This window comes from Neomonachus schauinslandi, chromosome 14, assembly GCF_002201575.2.
Source record: "Neomonachus schauinslandi chromosome 14, ASM220157v2, whole genome shotgun sequence".
Taxonomy (NCBI): Eukaryota; Metazoa; Chordata; class Mammalia; order Carnivora; family Phocidae; genus Neomonachus; species Neomonachus schauinslandi.
The window spans coordinates 72,972,424-72,990,825 of NC_058416.1; the positions used below are offsets into that span (position 1 = coordinate 72,972,424).

At 48.9% G+C, this 18,402-nt stretch overlaps 1 protein-coding gene across 1 annotated transcript in view; it reads right to left on the reverse strand.

Annotated features, from left to right (window-relative positions):
- The window catches only part of SEZ6L (seizure related 6 homolog like), a 75,504-nt gene extending 57,619 nt beyond the window's left edge, over positions 1–17,885 (reverse strand). The window contains exons 1-5 of the mRNA XM_021703475.2: positions 17,843–17,885; positions 5,970–6,686; positions 4,770–4,903; positions 2,274–2,466; positions 84–269 (exon numbers count right to left, since the gene is read on the reverse strand). Coding sequence (XP_021559150.2) covers positions 84–269; positions 2,274–2,466; positions 4,770–4,903; positions 5,970–6,686; positions 17,843–17,885 — 1,273 coding nt within the window. The remainder of the gene's footprint in view (positions 1–83; positions 270–2,273; positions 2,467–4,769; positions 4,904–5,969; positions 6,687–17,842) is intronic.
- Positions 17,886–18,402: the final 517 nt, after the last annotated feature.

Genomic DNA, 18,402 nt, shown 5'->3' on the forward strand with positions numbered 1-18,402 from the left:
CTAAGGTCAGTCTAATGCCCTGGGGTTGTTGTCTCGCCTCTGAGGGGACTATCCATGTCTGGTCCGGTGAGGTGGGAGCGTACCTGAACAGACGGGCTCCTCGCTGCTCCAGTGTGGCTTGGAGGCATTCATGCAAGTCACCTTCTTGGCGCCCTGGAGCTCATAGCCCAGGTGGCAGTGGAAGTGGGCCGCCCCGCCCGGGTGCAGGTCCATCACGGTGACATCCCCGTAGTCGGGCCGGCGGGGAAAATTGCAGCTCAGCATGAAGGCTGGAAGAAATGCAAAGGCAGACAGTTATCCCTTAGGAGCGGGGAGAGGAAGAACGTGACCCACATCCCGGGAGCCAATTTGTGCTGAGGAGAAAAGATGAGGCCCCTGTGGACTCCAGAGCGGACTGGCGGGGGGCGGTATGTGGGTATTTTTGGAACTCCCATTGATCATATGATGAGGAGACCGCCAGATTGGCACTTTTTCTGGGCTCCAAGGTCCCCACCCTGTCTAACCAGAGACCACAGGTTTAGGGTGAAAAATGAGTTCCCACACCTCTTCTGAGCCTCTCTCCATGTGGACGCAGAATGGCCTTCTGCTTGGGCGTAAGAGGGGCCGTATGACTCAGGTAAGTTTAGTCCTACCAGCACAAACATCTTCGGTGTTTGTTAAAAATGCACACACGCTTGGACCAGAACTAGAATAGGCAGCTCTTCAGGAAATACTAAAGGATAGGACAGCCTGAAAATAACCATCCTGGCACACATAGGCGTGGCCTTTGGAGGAGACCAATGTGAGTTTATGTTCTTCCTCCATCCCTTAGAAACTGTGTGACCTTGAGAAAGGGACACAGTGCCCTGACCTTGGCTCTCCTCAGCTTTCCAGTGGAGTTGACAGTCATCCCTACCTCACCGGTGGCAGTAAGGATTAAGCAGGAAACACCGAGATAGAGCCTCCTTAGTCCAACATCTAGCTGGGAGCTGTAGAAGGCTCTAGGTGGCCGTGCTGAGCTCCTCAATTTTCCTAAGAGGATGTGAAATCCATCCTAGCTGCCCCTTTTGGCTGTGTGGTCTCATCACTCCCGCTGCATGAGATATCGGTAATCCCAGAACTCACTGAGAGGATTACATCCAACCCAAGGGCTCTACAAGCTATTTCTTCACCCCCATTCTGTAATGAACAAAGACAACAGTGGGTTGTCTCAGTCTTGGAAAGTGGTGATGAGGCAGGTACTCTCATAGACACTCATCCCCCTATTTCAGAAACATCCAAGGGCAAAGTTTCAAGAGAACTGTTTTTCCAGATGTTCAGTCAGTATGATGCCAACATGGACAGTGCCCAAATATCCAGATGTGTGAGGGTGGACTCCACTCTCCATGCAGGTATCTGGCAAGGACACAGAGGAGCTTCTGGCTCAGGGAACTAACCTGAGGTCATGGGAAGGGCTCCAGAGGTAGGTAAATGGGATGAGAGGGAGAGAGAGAGAGAGAGTCAGACAGCCAGAAGGAAGGGAGAATGGAGGGAAGGAAAGAAGAGAGGGAGAGAAGGAAAGGAAGAAGTAAAAGAGGCAAGGAAAGAGAGGGGACCGAGAAGGAAGAAGGAAGGAAGGGAGAGAGAAGAGCAAGATGAACAGAAAGCAAGAGAGGAGTCTCAGAAACAGACAAAAAGGAAAGAAAGAAACATTGCAGAAGAAAAGAGAGAGCCGGACCCCCGGGGGTTGAGGCTCTTTACTGGAAGTCTGTGGGCCCCTCTGGGGATTCATTTATAAAATTCAGGAGCCGCGGATCTGAGTGGAAAAAAGTGGTTTGTTGGTTTTCCATTTACCTTTAACCGAACTGTGGTATTTCCTTCAACCACATATGTAGGCAACAGACTGTGACCTATTTGTAGAACCTGTGACTTCGTCACCAAGAGAAATCACAGACATTTTTACATCATAGTAGGTATCTTGGCATATTTCTTATGTTCCTCAGTACTTTGGAATTATAGTAATTATCAGAGCTGCTGGGGGAGATTATTATTTAATATGTTAATAAAGAAGCACAGGGATTATGACATTGCAGATTAAAACAGTATTTTGACAACTGTAATTCAATCTGACTGGTTTCATTTTTAATTGTGTAGGTTTTATTTTATGCTTTCAAAAACATGATTCTGAGAAGGAGTCCAGAGGTTTTACCAAACTGCCAGAGGGATCCCTGGCATGGAAAGTTTGAGAATCCTTGGCTCCAGAGGGAAACAGCCACTGCTCCCCCCCCCCCCCATTAGCCTTGGTGCAAGCTTACCCTGATAATGCAGCTGAAAAGTCCCAAGGACGTCATCCTGGAAGGTCCGGAAGTAGACAGAGATGGTGTTGGTGGGACTTCGGATAACCTGTCCCTCTACCAGGAGAGTCTGGTTGGCCAGGACAGTCAGGGTGGGACCGTCCACCCCGCGGATGGAGAGCAGCTCGCCGTCAGACAGGTTCACGCTCTTCACCTGCGAACAGGCAGGGGCAGACGGAGAGAAACTCTGAGTTGTGCTTGAGACAGGGTCCTTCCAGGCCGTGCAGCTGCCAGAGGACCCCAGACGATGCCAACACAGCAGCCCTCAGCCAGCCCCTAGTCAAGGGGACAGACAAGCCCCCTTGGAAACAACTAGAGTCCTGGAAACATCTAGACTCCCCTCATCTCCCCAAGGACTGAGGGACCAGTGTGAACCCAAGCTGTATGGCAAAGGTACTACAAAAATCTGTAAGTGTCCATGGATGAGTCCTGTAAGAGAGCCTTCTGCACACTGGCAGCTGGAGTAAGTTCTCCTGGAGATGGTGGGGGGAGGGCAAGGGCTTGATCAGCTTGTGCCTGAAGCCCAAACTCCAGGAAGACAGAATACGGCATTCCACCAGAATGTAAGCTCCACAAAGGCAGGCATTTTTTTCCCATTTGTTCTGTGTCCCCAGTGCCCAGAAGAGTGCTTGGCACATAGCAGGTGCTCAATAAATATTTATGTAGGTTGAATTCATTCTTCCCCTTTCTGCATGAACTGGTAAGAGGGAGTGGGGGGCTCATTTCTAGGGCATTCTCAAAGCCACTTTCTTATGCTATAAAACAGTGGCTCTAACTCCCAGAACTTCTGCAAAGAACTGCATACTGGATTTTCCAAGTCCACTTTCCAGATTTGGAGGAGAAAGAGGGGGGATACTTTAGTTGCACACAAAGACATTATACAAGTGGAGTAGGGGCTGTGTGGGAACTTTAGTCAGTTCCCAGTGCCCAGTTAGGATTTTTATGCCTCTCCTAGTGAGGTCTGGGATCCCGGCCCCTCTGCTCCTCACCCAAGCAGGGCTGGCCTCCCCCATGAGCCCTTCCTCTTGCAGATTATACACGTTACTCTTTTTTCCTTTTTGATGAACTCCTATTCATTCACCAAAGCCCCACTAAAATTGCCCTTCCCTGTGAGACCTTCCCTGCTACCAAGGAGCTTGCCCATCTGTGCACTGTGATGCTGTAACATCCCCTATAAATACCCACGAGAGACCTTTTCAAGCATTCTAATGTCTTCTAAGTATGTCTGTCTCAATCATAAAACAGTGAACTCCTTTAGGGGAGGTACTGCATCAGTTTGCACACCACCATGTCCCCCAGTGTAAGTAGCCATGACTGGTACATAGTAGGTACTCAGTGAAGGAATTCTGTACCTGGTAAAGAGCTCCATACAGTGTTAGACACCAAGTGGAAGGAAAGGGACCACTGAGTGCCAGATTCAGATGGACTGTAACTTTCCTCCAGCTCATTTTAATTCCATGAACGTTTATGAAGTATCTACTATGTGCCACACACTGTGCTAAGCTCTGGGGGCTGCAAAGACCACAAGTCCTGCTGCTGAGGGGCTCACCTTTTATCCTTCCCATGCAAATCAGAAAAACTTCCCTAAAATAAAGTTCTGGTTAGGTCACAACCAGCCCAGCTCAAAAACTTTTGATGGCTTTTTGTTGTCCATTAGAAAAAGGTACATATCCAGACCTCCAACCTTGGCCTGGAAGGGTCTGCCACCATGAAGTGGTACGAGCTTTCTTTTCCAGTCCTCTCCTGTGGGGCAGTGAACTGGACAGTTCTCCACTCCCAGGCACCCCTCCTTGTTCCTTTTTTCAAAAATGGGGGGGGTCAGTTGGGGAAGGCCAGGAACTAGGGTGAGGATAATTGGTAACACACACTGAGCTAGGCTCTCTGGCTGAATGCTCTGGGCGTTGTCATGTTTGTACCACCCTGAAAGTCTGTAAAGTAGTAGCATTATCATCTCTATTTTCCTGATGGAGAGACTGACGCTCAGAGAGGTAAAGTCCCTTGCCCAGAGTCACACAGTTTTCACGGGTAGAGCTGGGACTTAAACCCAGATGTTTGAGCACTATGCCACTCTGCTTTTCCATTCTTCACTTACAGGCAAAATTTTATGAATCAAATTGAATTGCTGGGGCTTCCCTGTGTGTGTGTGTGCATGTGTGTGTGCATGTGTGTGTGTGTGTGTGTGTCTGTGTTTGATACAGGGTATAAGAGGACTTTCCTTCTGAGTATAATGCCCCACAATTTATCAACAGGTCCCCCTCCTCCACATATGCCTATTTCAGCTGTGCACTGAGTTCGGAACTCCTATTCATTCAACAAAGCCCAGCTCAAGTTGCCCTGCTTAGGGCAAAGAAGGAACCAAACCAGTTAGGATGATAACAGTAAGCCTGAGTCAGACAACCCTCCGGAGACTTCCTGCTGGAAGAGGCAGGCACTATCTGGGCACCTTTCTGCAGTTACCTGGAGCTCCACACCGTAGCCAGTGTAGACCGTCACGTTGTATGTACACTCCAGGAAGCTACTGAGGGGCAGCGGTGGGTAGTCACTGGAGTCGATGTACCCTTCAGGATCGGAGAAGCTCACACTGCAGGGAGCTGGAAGAAGGACTTCCATTAGGACACAGAGGGCAGCTCAGATGTCATGTCTCAGCTGGGCCGCAGTGTGGCCCCCGGCTTCTGGGACACCTGAATTCACCTGTGCCCCTTCCTCCCACTGCTGCTAATTCTCCTCCAGCCCCAGAATCAACATGAAAATCAAAACTGCGACAGTTGATACAACATGACTGCTTACTCCATACCACTAGGCACCATCTTAACCAGTGTACAGGGCCCACCCCATTCATCCTTGTAGGACCTGACATTTCATTCCCATTTTAGAGATACGTAAACCAAAGCTCAGAGAGGGGCGGTGTCTGGGCCAAGCTCACACAGGGAGCAGGATTCAAACCCAGAGCTTATACTTTTTAAGGAGAGGCCATAATGCATTTGTCCAAAACCCACCTACGATTGAAAAGTTGGTGTCTGTCTTCTCTGTTTGAAGACAGAAAAGAAGACAGAAGTAAGACTGGGACACAGAAGTGCATTTTATCAAGTCTGGAGAAGTACCTATAATGGTCAAAGTAAAAGCACTTTGAGGGGCGCCTGCTGGTGGAGTGGCTGGGCGTCAGACTCTTGCTTTTGGCTTGGGTGATGGTCTCGGGGTCTTGAGATTGAGCCTGGCATCAGGCTCCACCTCAGGGGGGAATCTGCTTAACATTCTCTCTCTCCCTCTCCCTTTGCCCCTCCCCCCATGTGCACGCACACACACGCTCTCTCTCTCAATAAATAAATAAATCTTAAAAAAAAAAAAAAGGCACTTTGAAAAGGCTAGGGCCGTCAGGCAGGTTAAAGGATTCTATTCCAAGCTGAAAAGGGTTTGAATCCCACTCTTGAGCTGTGTGGCCTTGGGCAACTTGCTTGATGTCTCTGAGTTTCAACTGTCTCATCTTTAAAATGGGGATATTAATTCTGAGACACAGGGTCAAGCTCACAGTCAATGCTCAATAGATGGTAAGTGATGGTGGGGCCTGGATCTCCTTGGCCCACCTCCCGCCATGCCTTGCACAAGAGCGGGTGCCTCCTGGCTGCAGCAGGAGGGCTGGAGGGTCTGGGAGCTGCGTACCGGGGGCCTGCTCAGTCGTGATGACTGTGGTGGTGATGATGGTGGATGTCGTGGTCTCCTGGCTCTCCTCTGAGGCTGACCCGGTCAGTTCGTTCTCGCCTTTGTCCATTAAGGTCATGGGACTGGCATCTTCTGGGGGAGCCTCGGGGGCATCATCAGGCGCCGCAGGCTCCCCGGGGTCGGGCCTCTGGGGGAGCGTGTGGGCCATGTAGGGCTGCGAGGTGAAGGGGGAGATCTGCAGGGGTGCAGGCGTCGTGGGGACCGCACCTGCCTTCCGGTCCAGCCAGAGGGGCTCTTCGGAGGCGGCGGGCTCGGGGTCTCCCGGGGGGCGGGGCTTCTCGGTGGCAGAGGAGAGGAGCCCCAGGCCTGAGGATGCAGGCGGGGACGCCGCCCTCTGGACAGCTGCCGTGGAGGTGGCTTTGGGCCGCAGCTGTTTCCTGGCCGAGTTCACCTGCTTCAGCGAAGGCAGCTTCTTCCCGGAGGGGAGGGCGCGCTTGGTGGCGGCCTCCTCCGGCAGCCGCGTGGACAGGGGGGCCGAAGGGGCTGCCCCTTCTAGCCCTGGCTCTCGAAGATCTTCCCCCGACTGCGCTGGATTCAGAGGGGCCAAAGTCACTCTCTCTTCGAGGCTCTCTTTGCTCAGACTGCTGCTACTCCCCAGCGCTCCCGAGGGCAGAAGGGAAGCACCCGAAGGGCCAGTGTCTCCTTCCCGGGGCGCATCTGGGGAAGAGGAGAAAAGACACCTGTTAGCTTAGGGCCGGGGTGGGGGTTAGATCCTCCAGCTCTTGATGCAGGGGCCTAGGGTGGCGCCCAGAGCTTGCCAAGACACCAGGACAGACATGGGGGCTGCCCCCTTGCCTCTCTCCTGACCCTCCCTCCCTCTCCTTTTCTTTCTCTCTCCCGCTCCCTTCCTTTCTTCCTTTTGCTGACCATGGAGACTTACAGTTGATCCTGCCAGGCCCCAGCTAAGCATTAGGGTTACAGAAACCAAGGGCACAAGAGTCTCACATGCCAGTTGTATATGTACTGAAAGGGGTAATAGGAAAGGAGAAATAATCATATTCGGTGTGATAGATGCTTAGAAAGAGAGAAGCTCTGCATGCTAACAGAGCAGAGACAACAGGCCTCTAACTCTGTGGGGCAGGACCACCGTGTACAGTTGGGCAGGTTGTTCATTGCACAAGCATCTCCCACGAAGGATGAGTTGTAACAAGCCCACGCTCTTTTCTCCAAGCTGTGTGCCCTGGCTCAGGACTATATTGTCCTGGTATTGGGGGGTGGCACTTCTTTTTTTTTTTACTGAATAATTAAAAATTGACCTATGGGAGACACAGAAAGATTTGAAGATTCAGAATCATGAGACAGGTTCAGAACAGAGGGATGCAGGAGGAGCGTGGAGGCCTAGTTGAGGGGAGCACAAAAGAGGAACACGAGGGGTAGCAGATAGAGGGTGACTGGAGAGAAAGCTGGTAGGGTAGGGTGGTCGCAGGGCCAGGCCTTGCTGGGCACTGTATACCCAGCTACCTGTGATTTATTTTTGCCTTGAATGTAAAACCACCTAGTAATTTTATTTATTTATTTTATTTATTTTTAAGATTTTATTTATTTATTTGACAGAGAGCGAGAACGAGCAGGGAGAGCAGCGGGCAGAGGGAGAGGGAGAAGCAGGCTCCCTGATGAGCAGAGAGTCCGACTCGGGACTCGATCCCAGGACCCTGAGATCACGACCTGAGCTGAAGGCAGACGCTTAACCGTCTGAGCCACCCAGGCGCCCTCACCTTCTGTCAATTGCAAGCTAGCACATGGCTTTGATGTCCCCGAGCCTCAGTTTTCCCAGCTGTAAAATGGGGCTATTGCTCCCCGTTTCCCAGGGTCGTCATTGTTCAGTAGGTTGACACAGGTAAAACGTACCTGCATACGTGCACCTATGGGTGCTCCTCCCACAGTGAGTGCTTAGTGCGCGCCAACTGCTGTCACTGTCTTTGCTATTGTCATTGTATCCGCGCCCTTCAGTGGGAAGCCGGAGCGGTCAGAGCCTCCCCGATGATGATCTCGAGATAGAGAGGAATGACATCCTGGGCTGGAAGCCCTGGGACTGATAGCTGTCCTTGTCGATTTTCTGCAGACAGACACTCACTCAGCCACAGTCTCTGGGCCCTTCAGCACTGTCATTTAAATTTATTTCCGCCACCGTCGGAAAGGCTCATTTACTTTCATGGAGTCGGCCGGCAGTGGCTTAATCTATATAGACTGCAACGGTTTGCAATTGGCATCGACAAGTGTTCCTGTTGGGTCACATTGATTACCAGCCAGTGTGCGTGCCAGGCTCCCAGTTGCTCCAGGGCAGGAACCGGCCCGGGGGAGGACAGGGAGTGTGTGCCTGACCCAAGGGCAGATCAAGGTCATTCAGGGGCCCAGCAGGTTTCCTGGTGCGAGGTGGGAAACATCGAGGCTTCAGAGATAGACCCGGATTCGAATCCCGCCTTCAACAGTCCCCTCGCTACGTGAGCCTGGGCAAATCCATTAAGCCTCTTCTGCGTAACAGAGCTACCCCATCCACCTCATAGGATTAGATCAGATGTGGGTCTACTCCAGAGCTGTGCTTTTTGTGTGTACTGTCACTTTTATTAAATGATTGATGCTGACCATCTCTGTAGACTGTGCAGCGAGTAAAAAGTAAAGGGGCCAAAAGAGAGAGGAAGGAGGGGGAGGGGTCAGGACACCTGGCTCCAGGGCTCCAGCTGTGGTTTGATGCGTGGAGCTTGGATGCACCCGGGGTTGGGGGACCCAGATGGTGCTCCAACTTTGGCCGATCCTCCCTAGCATAACCGTGTGGGTTTCATCTTCTCTCCATCTTCTCTGTGTCAAGTGGACAGCCAGACTAGGTCACACTAGTCAGGTCCTCCAGCTCGGACTCTGTTGATCTGGGGAACGATCAGGTAATTGGCAATTATTCTTCGAGTCTTTTGTTAATCTTGCCAGAGAGAGCGGAGTGAGTGCTTTGATCCTGACCCTGGCTTGTGAGTTTTGTTGGGTCCTGTGGCTATATTAGTTTCTGCCCGTCCTTTCACAAAAATGTCCCCTTGATTACAAGTGACGGAGTTGAGGGAGGGGAAGGATGGAATACGAATGATTTAAAGCACATCGGCGTGCCCTTGGCCGTAATTATAGCAATACTTATAACATTTTATTTTTGATTGCTTTGCTGAGTGCTGCGTATGTGCCAGGCATGTGCTAAATGCTTTTTTACCCATTACCTCATTTTATTCTTTCTCAACCTTATTAGGGAAAAATTATTCCTATTTTACGGATGAGCAAAGTGAGGCTGTGGGATACTGAGTTAACCTTCCAAGGTCACACAGCAAAGCTGGGTTTCCAACCTCAGTTTTCCTGATGCCAAAGACCATGCTAGCCGTTTTGTTAAGTATCACGGGGTGCTGTTATCACTGACAGCCTCTCATCCTTCAACTTGAAGCGGCAGCCCCCTCCAAAGACCACCCCCCAATCGTCAATTTTTTTTTGCTTCCCTGCTTGGGGGGTGGGCTATAGTGTTTTTCAAATCTCCCAAATGATGCCCTTCACCCCTCCATGCGTTCCTTGTTGAAATACGCATTTGTTAGTCTCCCCTGCCAGACCCCTGACACCTGAATCTCCAGGGGTGGAGCTTGAAAGTGGAGAACTGTTAGAGTTCCCCCCCGCATGACTCTTATCATCGGAGTGATCAGAAGAGCTCATTCTGGAACCTGTGATCTTGCCTGACTTTCTACTCTGTCCTTGTTAGTTTTGCCTTCGAAGTGTTATAAGTTGCAGGCGGCAGGAACCCGGGTGTAGGTCTGGGCCGCAGGTGATGACGCTTTCCAAGGCCTGTGACCTCCCCTGGCCACCCCAGCCTGTCTAGATCCAAAGCAGCCCACAAGAGAAGGAGGGAATGTAAGAGAAAGGAGTCCATGATCAGCTTCCTCCCCACAGCCCCTGCGCCCAGCTCTGGGTTCCCCATGGTAAAATGGGTGCTAACCATAGCAGCAATTAGGCTTTTTTGGAAGTAAATCTGCCTGGGTTGAGTCAGCTCTTTCCCACTGAAGACCTAACTGCCAAGGGGAGTTGCGGATCCACCAGGTAAATTTCCCTCCCTGCCTCCATGTTGCCTCCTCCTCAGGGTTCACAGGTGGGATCTTGCTGGCTGGCTCCAAACTCAAGGCCTTGTTCAAGACAAATGAGTGTCTGTCTGTGGGCTGCGATGTTCGCAGCCAGAAGGCCTCGTTCTCAGCCGGGATGCTGGACGAGGGAGTGCCACGTGAAACCAGGTCCCAGCAGGCATTAGTCAAAATTGGATTCCAGGGCCCTCTCAATCCAGAGACTTAATCACTTGCTCTACGCAGGCCGGCTTTTCCCTGGGGCCCCAATGACCACTGGATTAAACGAACTCTTTGTCAGAGCCCTTACAATTTTCAATCATCCTAGTCACATCTGGCTGATTCTGCCTTTATCATGTGTATTCAATGCCCCACTCCCGTGCTGCCCATCCATTAATAACTGACAACGTTGGGTGCCGACTTTCTCTGCTGGTTGTTGATACTCAGGACGAGAGAGTCAACGCTCTTGGGTACGGTCGGTCCCTGCACTACGGGAAGACAGACACATACCGATAACCCAATATGGATATCCAACAGAAGAGACGGGCCTTTAATTAAATACATAGGGAGGTTGCTTTCCCATCTGCAGATGGCACGCTGAAGATGACTGAGCACTTGTTCTCCCATTGAAGATGGGGAGGGAGACCTCTCCCGTTCTCCCTCTCTCACTTTGATGGGAGAGATGGGGAGATTAGACTGGGAAGCATCCCATTAGAGTCGAAAACGCACCACGCGCTCTGAAGCTGAGGGTTTATATCTGAGCTGCACGGCAGCAGCAGAATGACTGGCGACAGCCTGTCACTGCTCGGGCACACAGTGATGGAGCGGGAAGCCCGGGAAACCACAGCTGGGGAATGCTTCTGCTAAAATGCGCAGTGAAAAGAGCAAGACGTAAAATTCTGTGGTGTGTATGAAAACGACGGGAACAACCAACTAAAACAAATTGCAATGCAGAGCTGGTGTTTTGTTTTGCTTCGTTTTACTTTCAGCTATACCAGACTTCATTTTTTTTTTTAATTTTTAATTTAAACTGAAAAGTTTTTTTAAACTAACACACACTGTTCTATTTGTTTCAGACGCACCACATATTGATTCAACAATTCTTGCCTTCCTCAGTGCTCATCACGATAAATGGCGTCACTGTCTGTAATGTTGTTACTATATATATAATTTAGAGGGGGGGGCAGAAGGAGAGGGAGAGAGAATCTTTTTTTTTTTTGTGAAGATTTTATTTACTTACATAAGAGAGAGAGAGAGAAAGCACGAGGGGTGGGGAGGGGCAGAGGGAGAGGGAGAAGCAGACTCCCTGCTGAGCAAGGAGCCAGATGTGGGATTCGATCCCAGGACCCTGAGATCATGACCTGAGCGGAAGGCAGACGCTTAACTGACTGAGCCACCCAGGCGCCCCTAGAGAGAGAATCTTTAGCAGGCTCCACGCCCAGCTCGGGGCCTGATGCTGGGCTCGATCTCATGACCGTGAGATTGTGACCTGAGCCAAACGCTCAACCCACTGCACCACCCAGGAGCCCCTACAATATTACTGTCGGAATGGCACCAGCAACATGGCTCTGGATGCCTCTGGGTGGGTTTTTTTCCTTCTACTTTTTGGTATTTTCCAAAATGTGTATAATAAATATTTAATATTGTCTTAAGTGAAAAAAAAAAAAACATTTACAGAAAAAGCTGGGTTTAACTGCTGCCTTTAGCCCCTAGTGGTGGAGAGGCTGAGGGAAAGCAGATACACATTTGCTATCACAGCACTTCATTCGCTAACTGAGTCATGGAACGCCTTTGGGTCTCCCGGTAGGGATGATGATAATTCTTCCCTCATCGGACTGTTCACAGGGAAGACTTTTAGGAGGCAGGACTGGCCGGTGCATCATTTGGTGTATTTTTGGTAAAGAGGACTATGAAACTGTTGGTTACTAGCCTAATCCTCATTAATAATGCCCCATTCCGTTGGTTGTTTCTCATACCTTCACATTCCTCAAGAAGAAATTGCCCAACAGGGACAACATCAATTATGAAATATCACATCTTCAAGACTCATGGTTACAAACTGCCCAATGAGAGGACTTGAGGTTCAGAGAGGGGAAATGGGCTGCCCAGGGTCACACGGCATGTTAGTAGCAGGAAGGAGACCAGGCTATTTGAGGCTTGAAAAACCACACCGGAACACATCAAACACAATCAGAAACAAAACCAGGGCCATCTGGACTGCCCTGAAGAACGTTGATTGGTCCTATGCCTTCTGCGTCTTTCTTTGTTGGGGGACAAGGGGCTGCGCTGTGCACTGTAAGATAGGGAACAGCATCCCTGGCTTCCACCTGCTTAGTCCAAGTAGCAACCCCCATGCATGCCCCCACGTGTAACAAGCAAATGTGATTTCAGACATTGCCAAATGTCCCCCCAGTGGGGGCAAAATCGCCTCTGATTGATGACCACTGGCACCGCACTGAGAAGAACTTCCCTCCCATTCCTGGAGCAGATTGGCTTTGTTTTACTTGGATCATTGACTTCTAGGGTAGAGAAGATCTTTTTTTTTTTTTTTTTAAGATTTTATTTATTTGCGAGACAGAGAATGAGAGACAGAGAGCATGAGAGGGAAGAGGGTCAGAGGGAGAAGCAGACTCCCTGCTGAGCAGGGAGCCCGATGTGGGACTTGATCCCGGAACTCCAGGATCATGACCTGAGCCGAAGGCAGTCGCTTAACCAACTGAGCCACTCAGGCGCCCGGGTAGAGAAGATCTTAGCTTAATTCCCATTTCATCGATTAAGGAAATTGAACTGAATGAGCGCTGAGTTTCTTTCTCCCATTCACATTTGATCATTCATTCATTCATTCATTCATACGTTCAGTGAGCACCTAATATGTGCCAGTGCTGGACCAGGCAACAGGCACTGGCTTTCAGAGGTCCACCTTGGATAATGAACAGCTGGAACTGCTGAACACAACCCATTCCTTACAGCCAGGGAGGACCCAGCTCACTCAATCCTGCAGGAATGAGGACCCTCAGGGAGACTCACTGGGCCGCTCCCACCTGGACTTGAAGGAGACTTTCTGGGGGCAGAAAGGGCAGAGGTGGGGGGGTGGGCTTGGGGGCAGTGGGGTTTCATCTACTGTCTCACTGGCAGCCCTGTCCCTGTGTGTCCACGTGGACAATACTGATATTCAAATGGTGAGTTACACTCCACAAAGCGTATTGCCTGTTGTCATCTTGTTCCCACTGTAAGCCATCTGGTCAGATTGGCATTTTCTTTTTCTCATTTTATAGATTAAAAAAAAAATCAAGGCTCGGAGAGAGGACGTGACTTGTCTCAGATCATGGAGCAAACTGGGGTAAAGTTGGATACTTTCTGACATTGTTTCTGTGCTCATTCCTCTTTCCCTCACCCTCAAATATTTTTTTCCCTATAAAATAATTTTAAAAATGTAAGAATACCTGAAAGGTATGAAATCAAAAGTGTTAAGTACTGCCCCTCCCCTGCCCCATCTACCAATCCTGCCTTCTTTTTTTTTTTTTTTAAGATTTTATTTATTTATTTGAGAGAGAGAGAATGAGAGACAGAGAACACGAGAGGGAAGAGGGTCAGAGGGAGAAGCAGACCCCCCGCTGAGCAGGGAGCCCGATGTGGGACTCGATCCCGGGACTCCAGGATCATGACCTGAGCCGAAGGCAGTCGCTTAACCAACTGAGCCACCCTTCTAAGGGGAACCAGTGTTAGTAGGATTTTGTTTAATCTCCCAATAAAATGTACTGATGTAAAAATAATAAAGTATTTTTTACCTTAAGAGGTGTGTTAGTGCATAGGGGTGTAGAGAATGGCTTGTGTTCCAGGCTCAGCCCGCTGCTCACTGCCATGAGATCCTGGACAGTCACTTCCCTTCTCTGGACCTCACTGTTCTTGTCTGTAAGGTGGGATTATACCAGTCCTATCCCTTAGTGGCGTTAAAGTAAAATGAAATCACAGGGATAAAGCACAGTGCTCATAGAACAGCCTGACAGCCCTCATGAGCCCTGCTGTCACTTTCTATCTGAGCATTCTCAGAGTTATTACATTGTATATATTGCTCTGTCACTTACTAGGAAATGCATTTTGAAATATTCCAGTCACTCAAAAAGAGTTAGAGTAAGGCAACAAATATCCATGTGTATACACCTTTCGCTTAAGAAATAGAATTCTACCTGTATGTCAAAGCCTGTTTCCCTTCCTACCATATGCTCCTTCTCCTTCTCCACCCCTAACTACTGTCTTGAATATGACCTTCAGCATGACCATTTATCAGGTGCACTATTATCATCTTGCTGTTATTTATTGTTGGCATCTATTTATTACACGTCAGTTTCTCTGAATAATATGTGGTATGTTTTAAAACTTTATATAAATCCAGTCATCCCTAGTGAATCCTTCAACACCCTGCTCTTTTTTTTTTTTTTCCTTTTTTTCTTGCTCAACACTTTGTGAGGGGCATCTGTGTTGATAAGTGTAGTTTTGATTGATTCATTTTTCACTGCTCTATAGTATTCCTTTGCATTAGTATCTCCCCACCCAATCTCTCACTTAAAATCCATCATGATTAAGTTTTCATGTCGCACCTATATGGTCATTTCATTTTTTAAATAGCTACATTGAAATATAAACACATATTATTATTATTATTATTTTAGGTAGGTTCTACGCCAACATGGGGCTTAAACTCAAGACCCTGAGATCAAGAGTTGTGTGGTCCACTGACTGAGCCAGCCGGGCACCCCTAAACATATATGTTATTGAACCAGGCTCTTATCAATTAATATTTAGGTTGTTGCCATTCTCCTCTCAAATAACACTGCAATAAATACATATCTTTGGTGACTGTGTCCAGCTAATTCTTCAGGAGAGTGTCTTAGAAGTTGCATTGATCATCCAAACAGTTTATGTATTTAAAATGTTGGCTGACACTGAAAAAGTACCTTCCAGAATAACCTGAACCTATGTACTCTACCGCCAACTCTACCCGAGAGCGCCGTTGCTCTCCAGCTTTATCAATATATTGCTTTCGGTGACTTTCAACTAGACCATCTGAGTTGGAATGTGGGGCAGCTGGACCCAGGCAGGGTGTGCTTCTAAAATGCCCCCCAAGACTTGCTGTCAACCCCATCCACCAACCACTCACAGGCTGGCACTGAGTAGGGATGGGTCCAGAGTACCCCTCCCCTCAGCTGTGCCTTAGTCTCCCCCTCAGGCCCCGCCCCAGAACTGGGGAGGGGGGCGGGGCTGCACCTCCTGGTGCCCCCAAGTCAATGCAGTATTAGTCCTGAGAACTTTGCATTTGCTGCTCCCTATTTGTCATGTTTTGCTGAAGAACGTATGCGAAGAATTGTTTATTTTCGCCAAAGCAGATGTAATAAATGCCACACTCAGCAAAACAAACAAACAAAAACAAATAAATAAAATAAAATTAAATGCCCCCAAATGGTTCGAGGTGCTCTTTGATTTTCCCTAGTTGCTACTGAAGCTGTGTCCGAAGTCTGCCCTGACCTTTCTTTCCCTTGCCTCACCACATCTTTACTCAGAAGCATCCAGGAAACCCAGTTCATTTTTCCTTTTTATTTTCAAAGATTTTATTTCTTTATTTTTGAGAGAGAGAGAGAGCACAAGCAGGGGGAGGGGCAGAGGGAGAAGTAGGCTCCCTGCTGAGCAGAAAACCTGATGTGGGGCTCGATCCGAGGAGCCTGGGATCATGACCCGAGCCAAAGGCAGACTCTTAACGACTGAGCCACCCAGGTGCCCCCAGGAAGTCCACTTTAGGGTGCTTCACTGGTACATCTCACAGTGGCTGGAGTTTAGGTAACAGATCAGGACAGCGATCGGCGGCCAATGAGGGCTAGGAAGAGCGTGTGGTTGCAAAGGGTTCACAGCAAAAAGGGCTCCATTTAAACTGCTATGGATTTCTAGGTCAATGGGCTGTGTGGCCATGTCCCAAAGCAGAGGGACAGCTATGGTCGTGACACACCCACTGGGATGGTACAAAGTGTTCATAACACAAAGTACTGTTGGAGGGAGCAAAAGTCTGGAGACGATGCACCTGTCCATCTACGGGCGGCAGGTTGCATGATTGTAGAAGCCCACAATGGAATACACGCAGGGGTCAAAGGAATGAGATGAAGTCACTGGTGAATAACATGGAGAATTACCTGGCAAGAATGTTCAAAATTATAAGTACATCTCTCCTTTGACTCAACAAGCTCACTTTGGGGAATTTATCCCGCAGAGCGTTGTTCGCCCACTTGCAAAATGACATCTGTGCAAGGTGAAACAATGCCATGTTGTTCGTAGTAGCAAGACTCCAAGGCAAATCAAATATGCACCAGTAAGGTTAAATCAATTACGGAGCATCCAGACAGAGTGCCGTGCAGCAGCAAGAGGGGAACAGGGAAGCTCTCTGTGGCCCAAAGAGGAGAGGTGGCCAGTTTCTGTTATATTAAAAAGCAACGTGTGCAGAGTTTGCTGCCTTTTGTGTAAAAACGGGGAGAGAAATAAGACTTTACGTGTTTGCTTTGCTACTGTGTGAGTAAAGAAACTTGGAGAGGAGACCCAAGAAACAAATGATGCTGGTACATATTATGCTGGTAGGAGAGGTGGGACATTGGAAATAGGATGGGGTGTCAGGGCAGGAAGAGAATTTTCACTATATACCTTTTCACAGATATAGATCTATGTATGTATGTATGTGTGTGTATGTATATAGACATAGATGGGTGTATGCATGTGTGTCTAATAAATAAAATATTACTTGTTCAAATACCATGCAACTGAACAATAACAGAAAGAATGGCAGAACTGGTGTGCCAACACAATTCAGTATCAAGTGAAAAAGAAATCGAAGGAGAAGAGTGGATATAAGAGGTCTCGTGTGAGTGGGAGGGAAGCATTTGAACAAAGGGACGGGACTCCCTCCGCAGAGCAGGACGGCGGCTTGGGGCTTCAGAGAGAATCACATTTGATTGTGCATCATTTTATACAGTTTGATAAATTTGCAAAATGCATGCTGTGTTTATAACAGTAATAATTAGTAATAATAGTTAATAATAATGATGAACTCCCTGAGCTTTGTCACTCCAGGTTCAGAGCAAGCCCCAGCCTTTCTTGGAGTTTCTAACGGCTCTTGAACTTCCACAGGGGTGGGGAAACCAGCTTCGCTAGAGCAGGGAGTCCCCAAGGAACAACACGCAGTCTCCACCTCTCCATCGCTCCCTTGCTTCCCAGGGAAATGAGGGACCATCTGATTTGAGGTATTAGGGAGGGAGGTATTAGGGATGTCACTGATATCCACTGTGTCCTATTCCCAGGGCAGAGCTGCTGGACTGAAAATCTGGCAGTGGGGTCCTCTCTCTCTCTCCAGACTTCTCCACTTGTCTACTTGTGCCGGGAAACCCCAAATCAAAGTCACTTGGAGAGGACAGAGTGTAGGTGTCCAGCAGTGGTCTGCAGCCCAGCTCCACCAGGAATTAAGCTGGTCCCATCTGGCTCTTTTTTCTATTTGTCAGTTGATTGAAATCAGAGGAGAGAATTGAGGAGGGAGGTGACCATCCCCACTCCTCCCTGCCTGCTGCTGACTAATTAGAGTCCAGAGTCTCAGGAGAACCTTCTACTGGGTCTCCCTGTCTTGTTTATTTTACTCAGGTTAAGCACAGGTAACCTGGACCTCACCTAGCCCATCATGCCCCTCTACATCAGACGGTCCCTGGTGGTCCTCACCTTTGGCAAAATGGCTGGGAATCTTCCTATATGGGTAGGCCATCCGCCACAGCAGATTTCCTGCCACGTCCCCCAAACTCAATCCCCAATCAAGATTTGTACCAGATGAGCCTTTGGAAATGATCTAATGATCAGATTTTTAAAAAGATTTAATTATTTATTTGAGACAGAGAGAGAGAGAGCAAGCAGAGGGAGGGGGAGGGGCAGAGGGAGAGGCAGAGAATCTCAAGCGGACTCCTTGGTCAGTGAGGAGCCTGACGCGGGGCTCGATCTCACGACCCTGAGATCATGACCTGAACAGAAACCAAGAGTTGGACACTTAATCGACTGAGCCACCCAGGCACCCCTCAAATGATCAGATTTTGTGTTTTAAGTTGGCAGCAAATCATTTGGGGTGGGTGGGTAGTACTTTAAAGATGTAAAAATCAGGCCATGAAATCACTGCCTAAAACCCACCAAGAGCTTCTCACCACGCTGAGAATGATATCAAAACTCCCTTCAATGAGCTACAATGCCTTTTGGATTCTGGCCTTGGACCTCTTTCTCCAAAAGCACCTTTT